The sequence below is a fragment of the Pseudopipra pipra genome, chromosome 5 (genome assembly GCF_036250125.1).
Source record: "Pseudopipra pipra isolate bDixPip1 chromosome 5, bDixPip1.hap1, whole genome shotgun sequence".
NCBI lineage: Eukaryota > Metazoa > Chordata > Aves > Passeriformes > Pipridae > Pseudopipra > Pseudopipra pipra.
The window spans coordinates 28,256,939-28,276,037 of NC_087553.1; the positions used below are offsets into that span (position 1 = coordinate 28,256,939).

At 36.6% G+C, this 19,099-nt stretch overlaps 1 protein-coding gene across 5 annotated transcripts in view; it reads left to right on the top strand.

Annotated features, from left to right (window-relative positions):
• Positions 1-18,425, top strand: part of BLTP3B (bridge-like lipid transfer protein family member 3B) — a 53,790-nt gene extending 35,365 nt beyond the window's left edge. For 3 of the 5 annotated variants that reach the window (XM_064655350.1, XM_064655353.1, XM_064655352.1), the window contains 8 exons: positions 1,249-2,747; positions 3,179-3,354; positions 4,662-4,798; positions 6,355-6,505; positions 10,397-10,653; positions 12,827-12,935; positions 15,548-15,714; positions 16,418-18,425. In XM_064655350.1, the coding sequence (XP_064511420.1) occupies positions 1,249-2,747; positions 3,179-3,354; positions 4,662-4,798; positions 6,355-6,505; positions 10,397-10,653; positions 12,827-12,935; positions 15,548-15,714; positions 16,418-16,543 (2,622 nt within the window). In that variant the 3' untranslated portion in view covers positions 16,544-18,425. Of the gene's footprint in view, positions 1-1,248; positions 2,748-3,178; positions 3,355-4,661; positions 4,799-6,354; positions 6,506-10,396; positions 10,654-12,826; positions 12,936-13,558; positions 15,523-15,547; positions 15,715-16,417 lie in introns of those variants that run through there. The other 2 variants (XM_064655354.1, XR_010430705.1) reach the window with 2 other exon arrangements.
• Positions 18,426-19,099: the final 674 nt, after the last annotated feature.

Below are 19,099 nucleotides of genomic sequence, written 5' to 3' on the forward strand. Positions count from 1 at the left end.
TCCAAGGTTCAGAGGTGAACAAAAACCTCTCCTCACAGGAGAGGTTTCAAAGGTTCTAAAAAGTCGGTTTATGGAGAGATCTTTATCTTCCTAAGGCTCTTGGTACATACTTAATGGAACTTTCAAAGGACATGGTTTGTACTGAATAAAAGTAGTTATTAAGAGTTAACAGCTGGACAACTGCAAATATAGTTTGATCTGATATTGAATTATTAGTTATGAATAGCCTACTAAACTAAGAGAAGTTAAAGTATTCTTAAATACCTCACCCCTTGATTCAAATTATTTATATCATCCTTGTATTAAGAGCATTGTTTTTAATCTAGCAAATGATTACTATTTTGATGGTGTGCTCGATGTTTATATATCATATAGTAATTATTTCATTTTTTTATTTTGTTCTGAGTCCTTGTATGGACTTGAAGAAACTTCATTACTCCCATCTTTAAGTGTCATTAAGATGACTTTTTTTTTACTCCTGCTTTCTAGATTCAGCATGGAGATGTGACAGAAGGTAGTATCACTGATAGTAGCAAAACTAGTGTGGCCAAGGTCCATGTTAACAACATCAGATACAGGATTTGGCATAAAATGTGTTACCATTAAAATTGGCACTAAAAATACTCAAGTTAAATAAAATACAGTTTACCAAACTCTTTTGATGGTTTTTAGGAGTTGGAGTATATTGTTATTTTTATGATGAAAAAATGTATTATTATTATCAGATAATTGTCAGAAATACCTATTCTGTATTCTGCAATATTAGGAACATTAGCTGCATTAGCACATTTAAGTGTTTGCTTTTACCTTAATATAGAAATAAAATATTGTAGTAGTCAGTGTAGTGAAAAACCTTATTTGACAAATCAAATTGAACTCCAAATTATAATTCTCTGTTTTTCAAAGTTATACATTTTTGAAACACTTGAAGAAACTTTCTACCAAACTGTTTCTGAGTTGAAGAAATGAGACACTTCAGCCTAATGTAGCTGAACTAAATTTAAGACCTTCAGATAAGAAAAGCCTGAGACCCTTACATTCTGTACAAACATTGAGGTTTAGATGCCACAGCATCCTTCTTGAAAATTAGAGGAAACACAAATCATAGACTGCGAGCCTGACTTATCCCTGCTCTCATAAAATTATATTACTTCGTTTTAGCTGTCGTGGCTATTATTTTGTTTCTTTAATTGTATACCTTCTTAAGCTACATATTTCTAACTAGACAAATATATTTCTCCCTTGCAGATCATCATCCCATTTGAAAAAAAATCTGAAATTCATAAAGATCAACCTCGTGCACTTTCCATTCAAAGTTCAGAGATGATTGCTACGAACACCAGATGCTCACCAAACTGCAGACACTCTGATCTAGAAGCTTTGTTTCAGAACTTCAAAGACTCTGAATTTTTTAGTAGAACTTTCACCAGTTTTCCTAAGTCCCAGAAAAATTTTAATCTTTTGCATCCAATCTTCCAGAGACATGCTCATGAACAAGACACTAAAATGCATGATGTTTATAAAGGTTATATCATCCCAAAATTGAATAAATATGCATTAAAGACATCTGCAGCTACTGATGTTTGGGCTTTGCATTTTTCCCAGTTTTGGATAGATTATGAAGGAACGAAAAGTGGGAAAGGCCGACCAATAAGCTTTGTGGACTCATTCCCGCTTTCACTTTGGATTTGCCAACCTGTAAGATTTGCGAAGTCACAAAAAGAGCTTTTATCGCATAATCAGACAGCTTTGAACATTCCAAGAAGCGAATCTAGTGATCTTGCTAATAGATTGCAACGTAAAAAACTTCTAAAGGAATATTACAGCACTGAGACAGAGCCCTTGACCAATGGCATTCAAATGTCTGAGACTTCAGGAGTGCTTTCTGAAAGCTCTTCCTCTGATGCAGATGTACATGTTCTTGTCCATGTTCAAAAACATGTAAGCGTGCAGATCAATCACTACCAGTATCTTTTTTTGCTGTTTCTCCATGAATCTCTTGTATTGCTCCTGGAAAACTTAAGGAATGACGTAGAAGCAGTGACAGGAAAACCTGCAAAGCAAACAGATGTCTGCATTGGGATCCTACTGAAAAGTGCAGAAATAGCCTTACTACTCCATCCAGTGACTCAGGGAAACCCTTGTAAGTCTCCTGTTGTGGAAGAAGGAAGTCCCGTGGCATCAGAACTCTCCCCTGTGGGAAATGGGGAAGCTCTTACTTCAGAGAGTAAATTAGTTGGTAGTAAGATAGTGGAAGCTGGTATTACTAATTTTAGTTATGTAAATGACTGCAAGCCTCTGAATGCTGAAGTTAATAAAGGAATTTTAATAGATCCTCTTTTGTTTAAATCAGACAGTAATACGGATTTTCAGAAAGGAATGTCATTTTCAGATGATGCATCAGATAAAGGTTTGGGAGATACAAGTGAAGGAGGAAGCAGTGGACTCTTTAGTAGAAGTGATTCAGAGGAGGTCTGTGGACCTCTAAGTGAGAAAAGTAGCTTGAATCCTAGGGATTCAGTGTCCATTCTGAATAAGAGAGAAGATTCTACTGAATTTTTCATTGATAAAGAGGATGACAGAAATATATTCTCAAATAAGTTAAATGAACAGGAAGGCACAACTGAAGGCTGTCCTAACCAAGTCAATGACTTGGAAACAGAAACTGCCTTAGAATCTGAAGAGCTTGAAATCAACAAAGACAAAGTGACTTCAGTTAAAATGTTTGCATCCCAGTCTTCATCAAGGTATAGAAGATTTAATACTAAATCAGTTTTCCTACTCTTTGAAAATATTTAGCAATCTTGTTGGCCACATACTTCTAGTATTTTTAGCAGTCTGGAAGTGAACATCTAGTAGATGAAAATTTTTAAAGTATATAGAAAGATATGCAGTATCTAGCATTCAGTGAAAGCTAAAAGAAAGTGTTAGTTAATTGATGTAAACTATTTACTTTCAGTTCAAATGTTATCAAATATGTATTGAGAAAAGTGTTGACACAAATACCCAGAGGAATGCATGTAGTTTCTACATTTAGTTATTTTACTTGTCAAAGGATTATTGAATAATCAGAGGGGGTTTTTTATATCTTGCCTAGTTTAGAGCAAGTTTTTTAAGTAAATTCTATGTCTTTCCTTTAATTTGAAATAATAATTTCCTAATATCTTTAATTTTAAAGTGCTAAGCCTAAGGAACGCTGCTCATCCAACCTCCCTGCATTCTCTGTTTCTTACAAAAATATGAAGAGAAGTCCATCACAAGTCTCTCTGGATACCATCTCTATTGATAGTATGATGCTAGAGGATCATTTGATAGAGAGTGATGGAAGTGACAGTCAAAGCTTTCTGGAGAAAGGTAAGTAGGTTTAACAAAATATTTTTAAGCAATACACGGAAATGTTTATAACTAAAATAATACTCAAAAGGATTCTAGTCCAGCAAAACCTGGATACTTTACGAGACTATTTCTCTTGCCTTCACCAGTCAGTAATACTAAGTATATTCACCAAACATCGTTTCAAGGGAAAATAAGGTGTGCTACTTCAGCAGTGGTACTTAACACTACTTACTTTTTTCTCCTCTCTTGAGGAAAGTAAGAGCATTGAAGTGCTGTGTTGCAATTTTGAATTAAGCAGAACTTGTTCCCTGCTTTACTTAAAACCTGTTGCTTTGGGTGCAAGTATTTACAGGTTGTACCCTGAATCAGGATCATGCTTGAAGTGATAAAGAAGCTTTCAGTTTAAAAGTAGATGAAAAAGAAATGGATTTTCACTAATACTCACCATGCTAGTTACCAGGCAGATAGATTTGGTAGTCTCCTTGCAGTTTGTTCCTTAAGGAGCAGTTCCTAGCTGTTGACTGTCTAACAGCATGTATTTGTCCAATTTTTGCTCATCTGTGCATATACTGATTAAATAATTTTCTAAAGTCAGGAAATAGAGTAAGAAGACCTTATTGGTACCTGTTTTCTGAGAAATCCTACTTTGAATAAATAATGACTACTTTTTTTCTGTAGGATTTCTCTTCAGTCTAGAGCAATAATGAGAAGACTGCTTCACTTGCAAACCTGTTATATATTTGAATTGTAGGAGTATTCCTGTATGTGCTTATGTGGGAGTATGCCATAAAATATATTTTTCATTTAAAATAACTTTATTTGTCTTTTTGGCTTGTTAAACAGTATTTAACTGCAGGTTAAGTCTCTATGCTTTCTAGTTGTCAAGGAAACAATATCATGATTGCTCTAATGAAAATATATGTAGCTTATTTCTCTAAACATAAAACCACAAACATTTGCTCTAAAGGCACTGTGCCATATTTTAGATACACAACTTGTAATCTGTAACCTTTTTTTTTCTGCTTGATCAGGTTTATATTTGATTTGGAAGATTAAAAACTGCCCTTCACAATTTTTTAACAATGCATGTAGACTGCTGTTTTGGTTTTGTCACTATATTCTGCTTTACTTGTATAGCATCTAGAACTTTGAACTCTGTAAGAGGAATGGATTTGGCAGTTCAATCACAAATATTTGTTTAATAAGCCATTCAACTCATCTTAAAAAATGAATTAATGTATGCATACAGTAACAAACACTGACTTTATTCTTAATGTAGGAGTGCAAATGCTAACTTTGCATTTTTTCTGATGTATATATGGAAGGTATTACAGCCACAAACTATCAAAGTCCATCAGAAAATGCCCATGAAGGAGGCACAGTGATTGAAAATTGTGATGGGTCATCTCCAGATGCCATGAGCGCTGCTTCAGAGAATGCCCATGAGACCAGTGAAGAAATGGTAATATTGTATTCCATGAGAATACATGCTTCAGTAAATTAAACCTTAAAATAGAACTAAAATGATTGTTTTTAGAGGTGATTTTTCAACTAATTTTGGCAGCTTTTGTTAGTGCATTATGTAAGCTTACAGATCTAGTGCACTTGTGTTAAGTACAAATGAAGATTACAATCCAAGTTCCACTGATCATTCTCTGTTATTTTCTCTATAGCCACTGTTGAGAAATGACAGCAGCCACTTAAAAATGTCAGAAAATATTTATGCTTTAGTATATAACAATATTTTTTTAATACCATCACATTCTTTTATACTCTGTTGAATCTGATATTTAAAATGAGCTTTTCATCATCATTATCACATATAGCTAAGAGAAAGCACCATAACTCTGACATCTCTAATATGAAGATATTTCCTAAGCACTGGTAGCATTTTGTAGAATTTTCAAATACACTGTATTAAGTGTGCTGCGGGGTCAGATCAGAGATGCCTCTTGTCCAGGATTATGTCAGGACAATGCCCAGTGTTTAGAGAAGGTTATAAGACTAGCACATGTAGAAAGAGATTCCTTGCCTGAGACACCATGCAGGGTCCAGTTTTTTCATCTGCCTGTGTACTTACTCCATGCTGATCCTGGTCCTAATCAATGCTTCTCAAATTGTGTTCTATCAGTTAAGGTCATGAACTGGAAACCTAGGACAATATGGGCCCAAAGGAAGACAGTGAATTTACTGAAATGTCTTGTGTGCTTGCTGATGTATTTTCCTTTTCAGTAATGTTAGTCATGTAATCCTACCTTTGCTTTAAAATATTTGTGGATCGCCTTCATTTTTTAAAAAATAAAAAAAAGCAGCTCACTTGAATTATTGATTCCTTTTAAGTAAATTCTCAATCACCTATGCATATAGGTAATATGGAAAAAACATAATTCATTCAGATTTTTATGCAAATACATTTTAGCATATTTTTCTACTTGTAGACTGTAACTAAAAGTCATTAGAAAAATGAGCCCAAAACAGTATTAATGATGATGGACACACACCTTCTGATACCAAAGCTGATTTGAAACTGGCTTCTACTTCTTTTTAAAAAAATACTGCAACCCAATAAATAGAGAAAAAGGGCTGACTACTATGCAGATAGCTAAAGCTTAGTACCCTCTCCTGGCTCTTTAACCTGGTCTGATTCAGCACCACAAATGCTTGGTTGTGCTTATGATATGGGTAAAGTAGAATACAGCCTTAGGAAACTTCAGATGTCACATAGATCATGTGCTTCTCTGTCAGAGTGGAAAAAGTCTGTCTCACTTTCATGGCTTTTCTAACCAATTCTGAATTGGTGTCAGTGGGTTATAAATACAAGTGTCTGTCTTTGGACAGCTGAGCATTATGAAGCCAAAAAGAAAAGAAGAAATGAGAAAACTTTGTGCTTTTCTGTGAGTTAGGGTTTTGGATACAAAGGGGTTTGTGATGGAAAAGGTTTAAACAGATCCTAGAAACAATAATCACTATAAATTCATCTTCTAATCTTATATTGTTTTATCTTGGTTTTATTGACAGATGTCTGTTGTGGTTTTTCAAGTATTTGGTGTTAATGGTGAAATCGACATCAGGGGTGAAGACACAGAAATATGCCTGCAGGTCAACCAAGTGATACCACATCAGTTGGGAAACATTAGTGTTCGACACTATCTGTGCAACAGAACTGTTGGTAAGAACTACCAATTCAGTGTTGTGAAACTGAAGCTGGAAATATTTGTTCTAAGTAAATAAAGATGCAAACACAGGTTTATATTAGTTCAATAGCATCCGTTTTTATGCTGGTTTAGAACTCTGATTTCTTTCCTGCTTACGATACATTAAAAGGGAAGATAACGAATAAATGGAACCATTTATGATTGTGTGGGTAAAAAAATGCATTATATTGAATTCTGGTCATTAGTTTGCTTTTTAAAAAATGAAGTTAGTTGCATTATGTGCTGGTTTTGGCTGGGGTGGACTTAATTGTCTTCGTAGTTGCTGGTATGGGACTATGTTTTGGATTTTGCTTTTCCTATTAAATTGTCTTTATCTCAACCCACGAGTTTTCTAGCTTTTACCCTTCCAGTTCTCTCTGCAGTCCTGCTGGTGGGGGAGTGAGTGAGCGGCTGTGTGGTGCTTGGCTGCTGGCTGGGGTGAAAGCACAACGCGTTACACTGCGTTATTGCTTTGTGAAGATGGAACTCCCTTATGTCCCTAATAACACTTTGCTTAATGTACCTTTGTTTGAAGGGCTGTTCTTTTTTTTCAAGATCTGTTTTTCTAGATTAAATTACACCAACAGTTTAAACAGACTTATAATATTTGGTTTAAGAAAACTTTAAAAATTATTCTCTATTAAGAAAGATTAGCTGTGAGGACAGAACACCTTTTTTGGGGAGTGGTGATGGTGGTGTTTGTTTTTTTAAGCTTGATAGAAACAGAGTGTAGTTTCATGCCAGGCATTTGCACAACTAGATCAACCACTGTATTGTCAGAGCTTTTCTTGGGCATGAGTGCCACACATACATTCTTTGCCAGAAAACCAAGTTCTCATACAGTGAGGTTCTTTCCTTGGCATGAAGTATTGGTATGCCACTTCATGTCACATTTCTTTGCTCCCCTCTGCCAGCCTTCCACATGGATTGCTGGATGCCAGCTCTGCTGTGCCACAGGGTTTTTGGGCAGATCCCTGATGCACCTGCTTCCTGCTTCTGGTTCATCTCCTTTCCTGGGAAATAGCTATAACAGCTGTTGGCTGCTATGTTTTATTTCAACCTTCTAGCAGCATGGGTTTTGTTCAGGAGGTTGTGCTTCAGCTTCAGAGGTGCCACAGCCTCTGATGCTCAGGCTAAAGAACCCCTTTACTGGTCAGCTGAGCCGTTGCCAGCAGCTGCTGCCTGGAGCAGCTGTTCCACCATATTGTATTCAAGTATCAAGGCAAGTAGGAGGTCTAGCAGGGAAGACTCATGGCTGACCTTCAGTTCTTACAGCAGGCAAATTGATTTCTGGTTATCTGCCATATCCTTTGTAAAAGCCAGAGGGAGTAAACAGTATGAACATATCACCTTCCTGCTCTCACGTGTGTTCTACAACTAGAACCTGCTTCCTCTGGTTTAGCTGATTATGAGAGGTTTATGCACTGGTTGATTATTTTGTGGACAAAAGGTTAAAACATGATTGGGATCTTCAAATCCTTCCTTCCTCTTTCTGGTGGGTACCTGAATGGGTGGGCCAATACCACTTTTTTTGTACATTGCTAGTCACTCTGATTCTATAATGTACATCTCTCCACTGCAGGGCTATGCTTTCTGTACTGAGTCAGGAAATCTTCTGCAGCCACTGCTGCTTCCCATCTCCTACATTTATTCTATTAGAAGAACAAAGGGGGAAAAGCTTGAGAATCGGATCAAAAAAAACCATTTAAATGAGTTAACAGTAACAAAATACCACTAAAAGAACAAGTGAGCAAATGTGTACGATAATATCCCACTAGAGGCAACTCTTCCTCCATGACCTTTAATAAAACTTTAAGTGCTACATTAACAGCTGTAACCAGTAAACTGAAGAACTATGCAAAGTAGCAAATACTCAAGTTATAATTACAGTTATGAAGGTGTTCTGGGTGAAAATAACCATTTAAAACCTATTATACTGTTAATGCAGTAGATGTAGAAAGGGAAAAATGTGCCTAAAATCTAGAGTAAGTTGAGGGCAATGTGGCAGCTGTGCAATTCCCTGCAGGCCTGGATGCAGGACTATGCCTTTATCAGATCTTGTCTGGCAGCAGTAACAAAAGGAGGGGGGATGGAATATGGCAGAGGTTCTGTGGGAAGGACAGTGATTTTACTGAGACCTTATCATACTTGACATGCTTGTGAGAAGGAAACAGCAGTTCATAGCAGCTTCCAAATTGTTTAACGCAATTTTTACTGCATCTTCCCTTGATTCTGCCTCTTGCAAATATCTGCAAGATAACTAAAATGGACTTAATGGCTGAGATTGAATGTGTGGTCTTTTCCTCTGCTGTTTTTCTGCACTTTGGATTCTTCCAGCAATGATGCAGGCATTTTCTGGTGCAGAAGTGCTTAATGCACATACTGCTTATTTCTTTATCTGTATTTGTGGGAAGAATATAAATCCTTTGAGGGAAACAAATTTTCCCAAACCAATTGCAGAGATTCATTGAACAGTGGTCATTGTTCTCCCATCTGGAGAGCCGCCCTTCTTCTTTTTCTCCAGGACTGTTGGTAGCTTATTTGCTTCTGTTTGGACTAAAGCCAAAAGAGGTAGCTAATACTTGCAGTGGGGGTATTTTTTTGTTTGTTTGTTTGTGGGTTTTGTTTGTTTTTGTTTGTTTGTTTTGTGGGGGTTTTTTGTTGTTTTTTTGGAGGGGGTGTGTGGAGGAAGAATATGAGTTTTAGCAGTTCTTAAACTTTGGAACGACTGAAGGATGGAGCCATGGCTGCTGGTGTTGTGGAAACCTCTATTCACAGAGGTAACAAATGGAAAGATTCTGGTTCATAACAGGCTGAAGATTCTCATGTTCATTTACAGTTCTTCTCATTGTTCTTTTGTCAGCCCAGATTGACAATGTGTCTATCTGCTCTCACTCTAGTGCCAGTAGATAAGACTCTACTGCTGTGCCAGGTCGTCCATGAGAACTGGGCACTATACAGAAAGAGGAACTCAATTAATCTACAGATAGGAAAGCAAATTAATTATTTTGTCAGGCTGTGGTAGCTCCAGGCAGTGTCTGTTGCATGTTGAACTGACATAATTCAGTTGATTTTACTTAGTTTCCTGAGCTGTCTTTCAAGTTTCAGTGCTTGCTTTTGTATAGTTACTGCGATTATGCATTTTGTTTTACAGATAATTTCTGCAGGTTAGCCATCATAGTGATCAGATGACTTGAGAATCTCATGGTGTAGTTATGTCTGGCAGTGAACCTGCTTTTTTGTACAAGAAATGGATACTACTCCCCCCACAATCTGGTTACCTTAAATTATTATCTAACGTATAATGTAACAGATTTTTTAAAATGTTTTTTAGAACTTTGTAGTTGAATGTTGTAGTTTTCCTTACTGATTAAAAGATAATGAAATTAAGAAGAAACTGCCAGGGGTTTTTAAGGTTCAAATCTACTGCCACTCAAAAAATGGAAGCACTATGCAGCCACGTTCTCCATCTTACTGCATTGCTATTCATGTTTTCTGAGTTAGGAAACTCAGCCTTTCCAAGGAGTTAGTGGAAAAGTATGCGAAATAGTTGGTTTTCCATTGTCAAGGCACCAAGGAAACACAAATTTTTTTGTGGATGGTGATACTTCTGCATTGTCCTTTCTGTTGTCACAGTGAGGTACTAGTCCTTGTAGGTATTCTTAGTTTATTTTTTGTACTTTGAAGTGATATGCTTGGAAATTTGCTCTGAAGTTGTGTATTTGTAATGCTGCCTATTGTGGATAATACTTTTAAGGTACTTTTTGGACAATCAGTTGGACAATAGAGACAAAAATAATTAGATCATAATTGGTTTTTTGTATGGTGCTAAATTTTAATGCAAATTTGTTTTCCTTTTGCAACAGGTTCTGACTGTAAATCTCTGACTGGATCTCTTAATTCATCACCTGAGATTAGTCTGAGATGGGAAAATGGTCCTAGTGCTGTTGTACATTCACTGCTAGCTGTGAAAAATGGTTTTCTTCAGTGTCATGTGGAGAACTTCAGTGCTGAATTTCTAACATCTTCCCTCACAAACATTCAGCATTTTCTAGAAGATGAAACTGTTGCAGAAGTGATGCCTATGAAGATAAAAGTTTCTAATGCAAGGATTAATTTAAAAGTATGTTAACAATGAGATATTTGGCCGCTTTAAAAGAAATTGTATTCTTGTTTCTTTGATGATAAACTACTAATCTGGATACAGTTAACTTCAAAGAAATTGCTATCGCACTCTGGAAGGTCTTTAGATAACACTAAAACAATTTAAAAATACATAGATTTGGTTAGCTCTGTGGTATGCCTAGAGGGGAATTATCTGCATGACCAAGCTATTTGTATGAATTAACATTTTATACTTTTTCCTCCTCTCCTAAGTCTCTCTTGTAGAGTGACAGTGTCTGGTAATTTTAAATGGAAGGTATACCAAGCTTCTAGAGGCACAGTGTGGGTTTTCCTGGTTGGGCTTTTTTGCTTAGCAAAGCAATGGTTTTCTAATTACAAACCACGGATTTTAACGCTTATTTCTCTCTCCTGCTTGGAGGATAATTGAAATTATCCTTAGCACTTGCCAAGCAATGAAAGTTCAGTACAAAAGAAGGAAAAAGGTTATAGAATTCCAGTTCAAATCACTTATACACTGTTTCTTACAACCCAGATTTCATGTTCTGCTCTACCTAGAAACAGATACTAAATAATGCAAGCTTTTCTCACCACCGTAGTTTAAAATAGTAACATCCTGCTAAACTCTCCTCGGGGATTTTCTTTCAGCCATGTAAAGGAGATAATGAGTCCTGTACTGCACAACCATTGAATATAAAGATAAGGACACTTTTTTGGGGGGTGTGGAGCAATAGTAACACAAAGAAACTTAACAACAATTGTACCATTACTTTGGAAAGTATTAATCACCCATATAAACTCTGAAAAGAGTGAGGACTGGAAGAGCAGCTCCAGTTCTACATCTGAGGCTAAGGCCTTGATTCTACTAAGATCATGCTTGATTGGAAGGGCATTTGTTATCTCTATCCTGTTCTACTCAAACTGCATCAGTATTCCTTCCCTCAGTGATACAGGCTTTCCATCCCCTGAGGATCCTTAGGCACTCCTGTAGAGCTGTTTTTACTACAGGATTAGCACAAATACTTTGTGTAAGAGCTGTGGATCTGTTCCTCAGTTTTCAGCGTATCACAAATGTGGATGTCCAAATGCAAATAGGAAAGTCTTTACATATAGTCATTTGCATTTAAAACCAGGATTGTGCTGGGTTATTGGCAAGAAGGCAGACTTAAGCAAAATGTTCTTGAGAAAGCAGCTGCTTGAGGTGGGGAATGTACATTAATAAACTGGCAACAAGAGTCTCCTTGGCAGTAAAAGCGCTGAAGTGCTTGCTCAGCAGTGCACACAAGTCATGGTGAAGTTATTCATGATGGTTGACAAACTGCAAATTTGACATACAAATGATTCATTTCTATAGAGTTGTTGGGTAATAAGGAGCAAGAGGATATGGTTTAAATGTTTGCTGCATTGCCTATTTGATGTAGTGTGTTCTATTGTTTCTGCATGATACGATGCAGTGTGTTTTATGGCAGGGGAAGAATTTAAGAAAGATTATTTTCTTGTTTGCATTTTCTACTGCAATCTCGATGCTGTTTCAAGAAACTTTGGAAGTTATATCTCAATATCTTTGTTGGTATGTGTTTAATGCTGATATGTATAGTTTGTGTTTATACTGGCTGCATTACTCTGCTTGACAGGGGTAATGAACTATAAAGACTTCCTGGGGAGTCCCCAGAGAACTAATTTGTGAAGTTCCTCTTCTGCTGAGTACAGTAATATAACTAAAATGCAGCTGGTGGCATCCCAAGCTAAATTCTAAAAAGACAAAATCTGCTCAAGAATGATAGCTGTACCCATTCAATCCTTAAAACAGTTCAAGGGAAAATCAGATACTATGTAGTGCAGGCTTCTTATCTCTGACTTGGAAGGTTCCTGAGCTAAAGAATGTCTTGAGTTGGGATATAATCTTATTGAGATGCCTGTGAAAACACTTTGAAGTATTTTAGTCAGACTATATATTGAGTTCAGTAGACTTACTCCACAGATAAATTTGAGCCTTTAATACGATCCCTGGGGGAAAAAAATGGAGGCAAAGTTTAGTGAAGATCCTGTTAGAAAATTCTACTTTGAAATGTTCCCTTTCAAGTTTCATTAAATCCACTTATGTTTAAATGAACATCCTAATTAGCTATTTTGATTTCCTGGTAAACTCATTTTCAAATACATGTATTTTTTAGGATGATAGTCCACGTGAAAATCTCAAGGCATCTGAGGTGGTACCCATAAAACTGCATATTGACATACTCTGGATAGAAAGAAATGATGATGGCACTTTTGTCATTAGAGGTTTGTATAATCCTGCACCTTGATATCTCAGTTTTATAATCTTACTGTTATTTCCTTTGTGCGTACATGTGGCTAATAATGAAAAGATAACTGATGATAATTTGTGGAAGCTGTTGTTGCCATATCCCTTAATTCTAAGTGTTATCACATAGAGGAAAATTACCTTTTTGAATAGTATACTGGCTGTGATAACCCACAGCTGAATCGGCCTGAAAGAAATAAAAATATGCATACAACATCATCAGGAAATGTTTCATCAGTGCCTATCACTTCATCATGGTAATTTTAAGGCTCCTTTGAGTACAAACCAAACAAAAAAAATGCTTTTCTTTACAGATTACCAGGATGGTTACCATCTTTGTGGTTTTGTGTAATATTTATTTTGTAAATAAAAGACTATTTAAGAAGTGCAAGTAGCAATTTCCAATTCTGTGTATCACAGTGCAGTCCTGGCAGCAGGTTGCACTGAGATTTGCATTTAGAATAGTGATTTAACATTCTACTTTTCATGAAGCATGTATGTGCTTACAGGATTGGGGTTTTTTTACATGCATGGGCAAATACTAAATACTCACAACAAGGCAATACATATAGAGCTGGAACTTTACTGTTGTCTTTCACAGATATGTCAAAGAATCATAATCTAGGTTGGAAGGAGCCTCTAGAGGTCATCTGGTCCTACTCCTAGCTCAAAGCAGGGGCAGATTAGATCAAGTTGCTCAATGCTCTGTCCAGGCAAGTTTTGAGCATCAAAAAAGGATACCACAACCTACCATAAGTAATCTGTCCTAGTGTTTGCCACTCTTATGGTTATTTTTTTTGGTGTTGTGTAATTGGAATTTCCTTTGTTGCAGCTTGTGTCTATTGCCTCCTGTCTACCCTCTCAGACAGAGGTGCTTGAGCACTTGCCAAGCACCTCAGGGACATCTGGTCCATCTTCTCTATACCCTTTCACTAGGCAGGCAAAGGTGGCATTAAGATCACTCCACAGTCTTCTCTTCAGATTTCACGAGTGCATGTTGCTGGGCCCCTCATTTGTACATCATGTGCTCCTGGCCACAATTCTCTTGGTGGTCCTCTGCTGTCAGTATCTATACTTTCTCACACTAGGGAATCCAAAAGTGGATCCAGTATTCCAGATGTGGTCTCACCGGTGTGAGTATTGGGGAATAATAACTTCCCTCATCTTGCTATCTATACCCTTGCTAGTACAGCCTGCAGTGTCCCTGGTTTCTGCTGTCAGAGCTCACTGCTGACTCATGATAAAGCTTGTTGACCAATGCCTACAGGTCATTTTGTGCAATTTTGCTTTCTGTTCAGTTGGTTCCCAACCTATAGCAGAGCAAGAGGTTATTGACTCTCAACTGCAGGACTTCACACTAGCTTCAGCTCAACTTCATGAGGCTCCAGTTAGTCCATCTCTCCAGCCTGTCCAGGTTCCTCTGAAAAACAGCTTTGCCCATCAGTGTGTCAGTCACCTACCCTTCAATTTGGTGGAGTTCACAAAACTGCAGAGTGCACCCACCCTTTCATCCAGGTCCCGAATATGTTAATCCAGCAATATGCAATGTATTGCATGACTTGAGGAAGGCTGAGATTGGATGACTTGAGAGGCTGCAGGGTGATCTTAATGCCCCCTTCATCCACCTGATGGGAAGGTATATCAAGGATGGACCAGACTTCTCAGAGGTGTGCTGTGGCATGATTTGCTTGTATTTTAATTTTTGCACGTTATCTAATGCATTGTGTGAGTTCTTAAAGATGTACAATGTATTTTGGTCATCTTTTTATACTAAACATTGAAAGTTTAGTAAGATAGTTAGAAAATAGTTTTAAGGTTTCTTTCAGCTTGTATTTTTTTCCCTTTTTGCTGAAGTGCTTTGATCCCCATACATGTCTTGGACTGCTCAGGTACAGTGACTTCAAAGGCATAGGTTAAATGCCATCTGCACATCAGTGATACATGTTTGTAGTGCTACATTTTTTGAGTCCTCAGTGTGTGTGGTGAGAGGAGGGGGTAATGAACAGAAAACTCTTGTTTAGAAGGAAATGTTTAAAAAACAAAACAGTCACAGAGTATTTTTTAGACTACTGAGAACCATAACTCTCACTTTTCCTCTTGGTGTACAACAGTATATTTTAACAGATATTATAGTGCACTTCAGTTACAAATGCTAGAAAGCTTCTTTAATGCCAAGTAATTAAAGGTATTATCTAATTTAAAAACTTGATCCAGCAGGTTGATCTCACTGTGTCTTCAAATGTAAATGCAGTCTTCAGAGAGACCTGTAGACAGTATATTAATAGAAATATTAATGGTTCTCAAACTTCTCATTATTCAGAGTGCTTATTCTGTGGTGATGCTATTGGTCAGTATAAAAATGTGTTTATTTCCTTCAGGCTGGAAGTTACATATTGCTCCTTCCCTCCTTTTCTCTAAAAGGTTATGAGTGTTAATTTTTTTTTATTCTTAAATTTGATTTTGAGAGGCTAATATAAAAGTACTTAATATCATAAGTATATTTCTTTTAGGTGTTTTCAATTTTGTACTGATAAGAACCAACCTTTAAAAAAATTTGACAAAACCCCTATGCACTATTTCTGTGATACAGATAATCAAAAAATAAATGATGTGTCAAAGATGAATTCAAGTAGTGCATTGCAGCAAACAGTGGAACCTGTTGAATGTAAAACAAAGGACCAAGCCACACAGATTACTTGTGAAATTCCCAGACCTTCTAAATCAAGCAGAGATTCAGCTGACTTCCTTAAAAATGAGGTATTTAGAATTGATTTTTACTTCCCTCTGCCCCCTCAAAATTATGTTACAATCCTTAATCATCATAATTGTTAGGTTATCTGGGGGTGGGATATACTTCTGTTTAGAAATCTGTTTGAGATGGAAAATATGGTTCACGGATATTATAATATGGCTCAGCAATTTAATACTGCTTTCTAAATAGGGTAGTAATACACTGCACACTGATTCTTTTCCTTTACATCAGAGGGAGTTCTATAAGGGAGTTTTCTTCTCCCCATCTCCCTCATCCTTGTACAACACAACACATCTCTGTACAAACACAAGGGACTAGGCTGTTTAGTCAGACCCTTACTAATCTATCAGTCATACCTGGGTTTTGAATCGATGAGGACAGAACACATTCCACACATCAATTTGGTTGTTTTTTTCTACTGCGTAAGAATCCGTTCCTGGAGCTCAGAACCTGGGGTCATTTCCACTCCACTCCAGAATAGAAATGGCATAGCTAAAACACTGGCTATCCTGCCTTTTGAGCTAATTGCATCAGCTCTCTCTGTGTTCTACACTCATTAACTGGGAATCAGTTGCAATTGACTCAGTCCCAGCAAGCCTCTGCTCAGGAATGAATGTGAGCATATAGTATTTTAAAGTTACTGTAATGGAAAAAGTTGTCAGTATGCAGGAATACTAACAGCTTTGTCTTCTCAACCGATCATTTTAGCTTATTGAAGAAAATGAATGTCTCAAACGGGAACTAGCCAAAGCCAAACTGGCTCTTGCTGAGGTCCAAATGGAAAAAGATGCCCTGCTTCATCACATGAAGAAGATGAATGTTGATCATCAGTAGGACAGTGTTCTGGCAGTGCAAGAACATCAGAACTTCAGGTGATGGTGGCATCTAAAATACTGTCTGTAAATCACTTAAGATGTGGTTATTTTTTTGGTCACAGACAAAGTTTTCTCATTACAAAAAAATGTTTGTGAACTAGGTACTATTCTGAATTTTTCATTAAACATTGTAACTTTTTTCAGCTCATTTTAAACTGAATTGACTTGGGAAAAATCAGTTTGTACTGTACTTTATTAATTTAAAAATGAAAAAGTCATATCATCTACTTTTAATATTATCAAAGGAAATGTTATTTTTAAAATGTTTTCTGAAAAGGGGATGGGCTCAGCTGTGAAAAAAGGTGTACCACATGTACCACACCTCACTAACAAACTGTACCTCTGTTTGTTAAAGATATGTTGTTTGATTGTTACCAGAAGGTATCCATACAAGATGTTACATTTGCACTATGATGATATGGGCTAGATCCTCTAGAATAGTATAGCTACTGAAAATTAAAATACCAGCCCCTAAACTGGCCCTAAATTCAGTGTAATTTGCCCAGAGAGGATTTTAAGAATAATCCTCTGGTGCTATAGACTTCCCTATACCGTTTCCATACGTGCTCCTAAAATACCACAGTAAATGCTGGAGAATTTAAGTAAGAGGGCATACTACTGGGCTTTCCTTCTGCGTGAAGGTCCACTGTATCTGTACAGCTGATGTAACTTAGACATTCACACTTTATTTTTCCTCTCTCTGTGATGAGGATATAGCCCTGCTCTAGGATCCAGCCCTTTGTGACAGGTGAGCTTGGAGCCATTTTGCATGCATGTCTGATTTCTGCACAACTCATCAGACATGCCCAAGGATTCGGTTCAGTGTATTTAAATATGTAGTGTCAGTGCTCGTGAGGGGGGAAAATCCTACAGGGATTTATTAATTGTATATTGCTTTTTTTTGATAAAAAAGTTATAGAGAATCACTTAATTACCCAATGAAATTGTGAGATTACATGAAATGTAATTATACAGTTTAAATTATGGGTGATTTGTACAAATTGAACAATAACTTTCAGCTAAAAACTGGTACAGATGGATAAGTAAAAAAGCACAACACTGTAAAATAGAGAATATAAGAGTGTGCTTTTAAACAATTTAGGAAACAACATATAAAACTATAGATGCCTGTAAGAGATTGTCTTTGCTAGAATTAAAAATGACTGAATAATTTAACTAGTGACCTTGAATCTGACAACTTAAAATCTTTTAATTGCTACCACAATTGTTTCTGCTCCATTGGATGTTGGAGGGAAGTTTTATTTGTAGATATGCAGGCAAATTTCCTAAAGTATTTAGTATCCTGTGGTTTGACTTTGCATATGCAGGCTGTCAAACTAGTTTTAATTAAAATGGTTTTCATTAAAATTTTTTGGAGGACACATAATTTGCACTGCCGAAAATAGTTATTGAAACTGTGTAGATTTTAATGAAGAACTCTGTGGAAGAACTGGTTCAGGCACTATTTTAAAGCCTGTCTTATGAACCCTCATTGAAACTCCCCTTAATGCCCATGGAAATTTTTATTTTATTATTCTGAATAAGATGAAAAAATATACATACAATGTTTCTAATAGAGAAATTAAATATTTGTGTTTCAACAGTTATTAAGACAATACAGCAATTTCACATAAATGCAATGTCAGATTCAGGGGAGTATTTCTCCACTGGTTTAATTCTGGTTGGTACTATTAAAGTAAGTCTTACTTGGTTTATCCTTGCCAAGATCTAGTTAGAATTATTCTGAAGAAAGGAATGTACAGAGCGCTTAGTAGCATGTTGCTAGAATATTACATTGAGAATTGTCTAATTTTTAAAAAGAAATAAATAGCAATATCAAATGCCTGTCTTTATTACTGCATAAGCTAGTACCTGCTTCTTTTGAGAAAAGCCAAACACAAATCAAACTCAAAACAACAGCCCAAACCAGCCCTTCTCAGATGTTGAAATTCAGGGTATCACTTCCTAGCATTTTGTTATAACTGAATACACTTCTACTTCATGGCAGTTTTGCAGTAATGAGCATCACATGTGCACAGTTCAGAAGAGATAGGTGTGTTTGGTTGTGAGCTTGACAACACTGAGAGTGATAGTACTGTGTCACTCTGAAATGAGTTTTGCTATTGAAAAAAATGCAGAGGGAAAGTCAATTTATTAACTTTTGAAAGTGCATTTAGGTTATACTAAACATAGCTATGAAAAGACTCAGATTAAAAACAAAAAAAAGGCTTAATTCATCCTCAGGCTCTGCCAGTGTACACAGCCTCCTTAAATCCTAGATAGGAAATGTTGTGCAATCAGTAGAGCTTCTTGAATGAATCACTGCTTTTATTCTGCAAAGAACTTGGAGAACCTCAGTGTATACTGAAAACTGACTCCAGAAGTCCTGCAGGCAAACTGTTAGCAAGTTTTATTTTTATTTTCTATGGAAATTTAAACTGGTCTACAGTTGAACACTTGTTAGCTTGTTTAGAAATCCTGTTTTAATGCCTAACGAAGCTTTCATGTTAGCTCA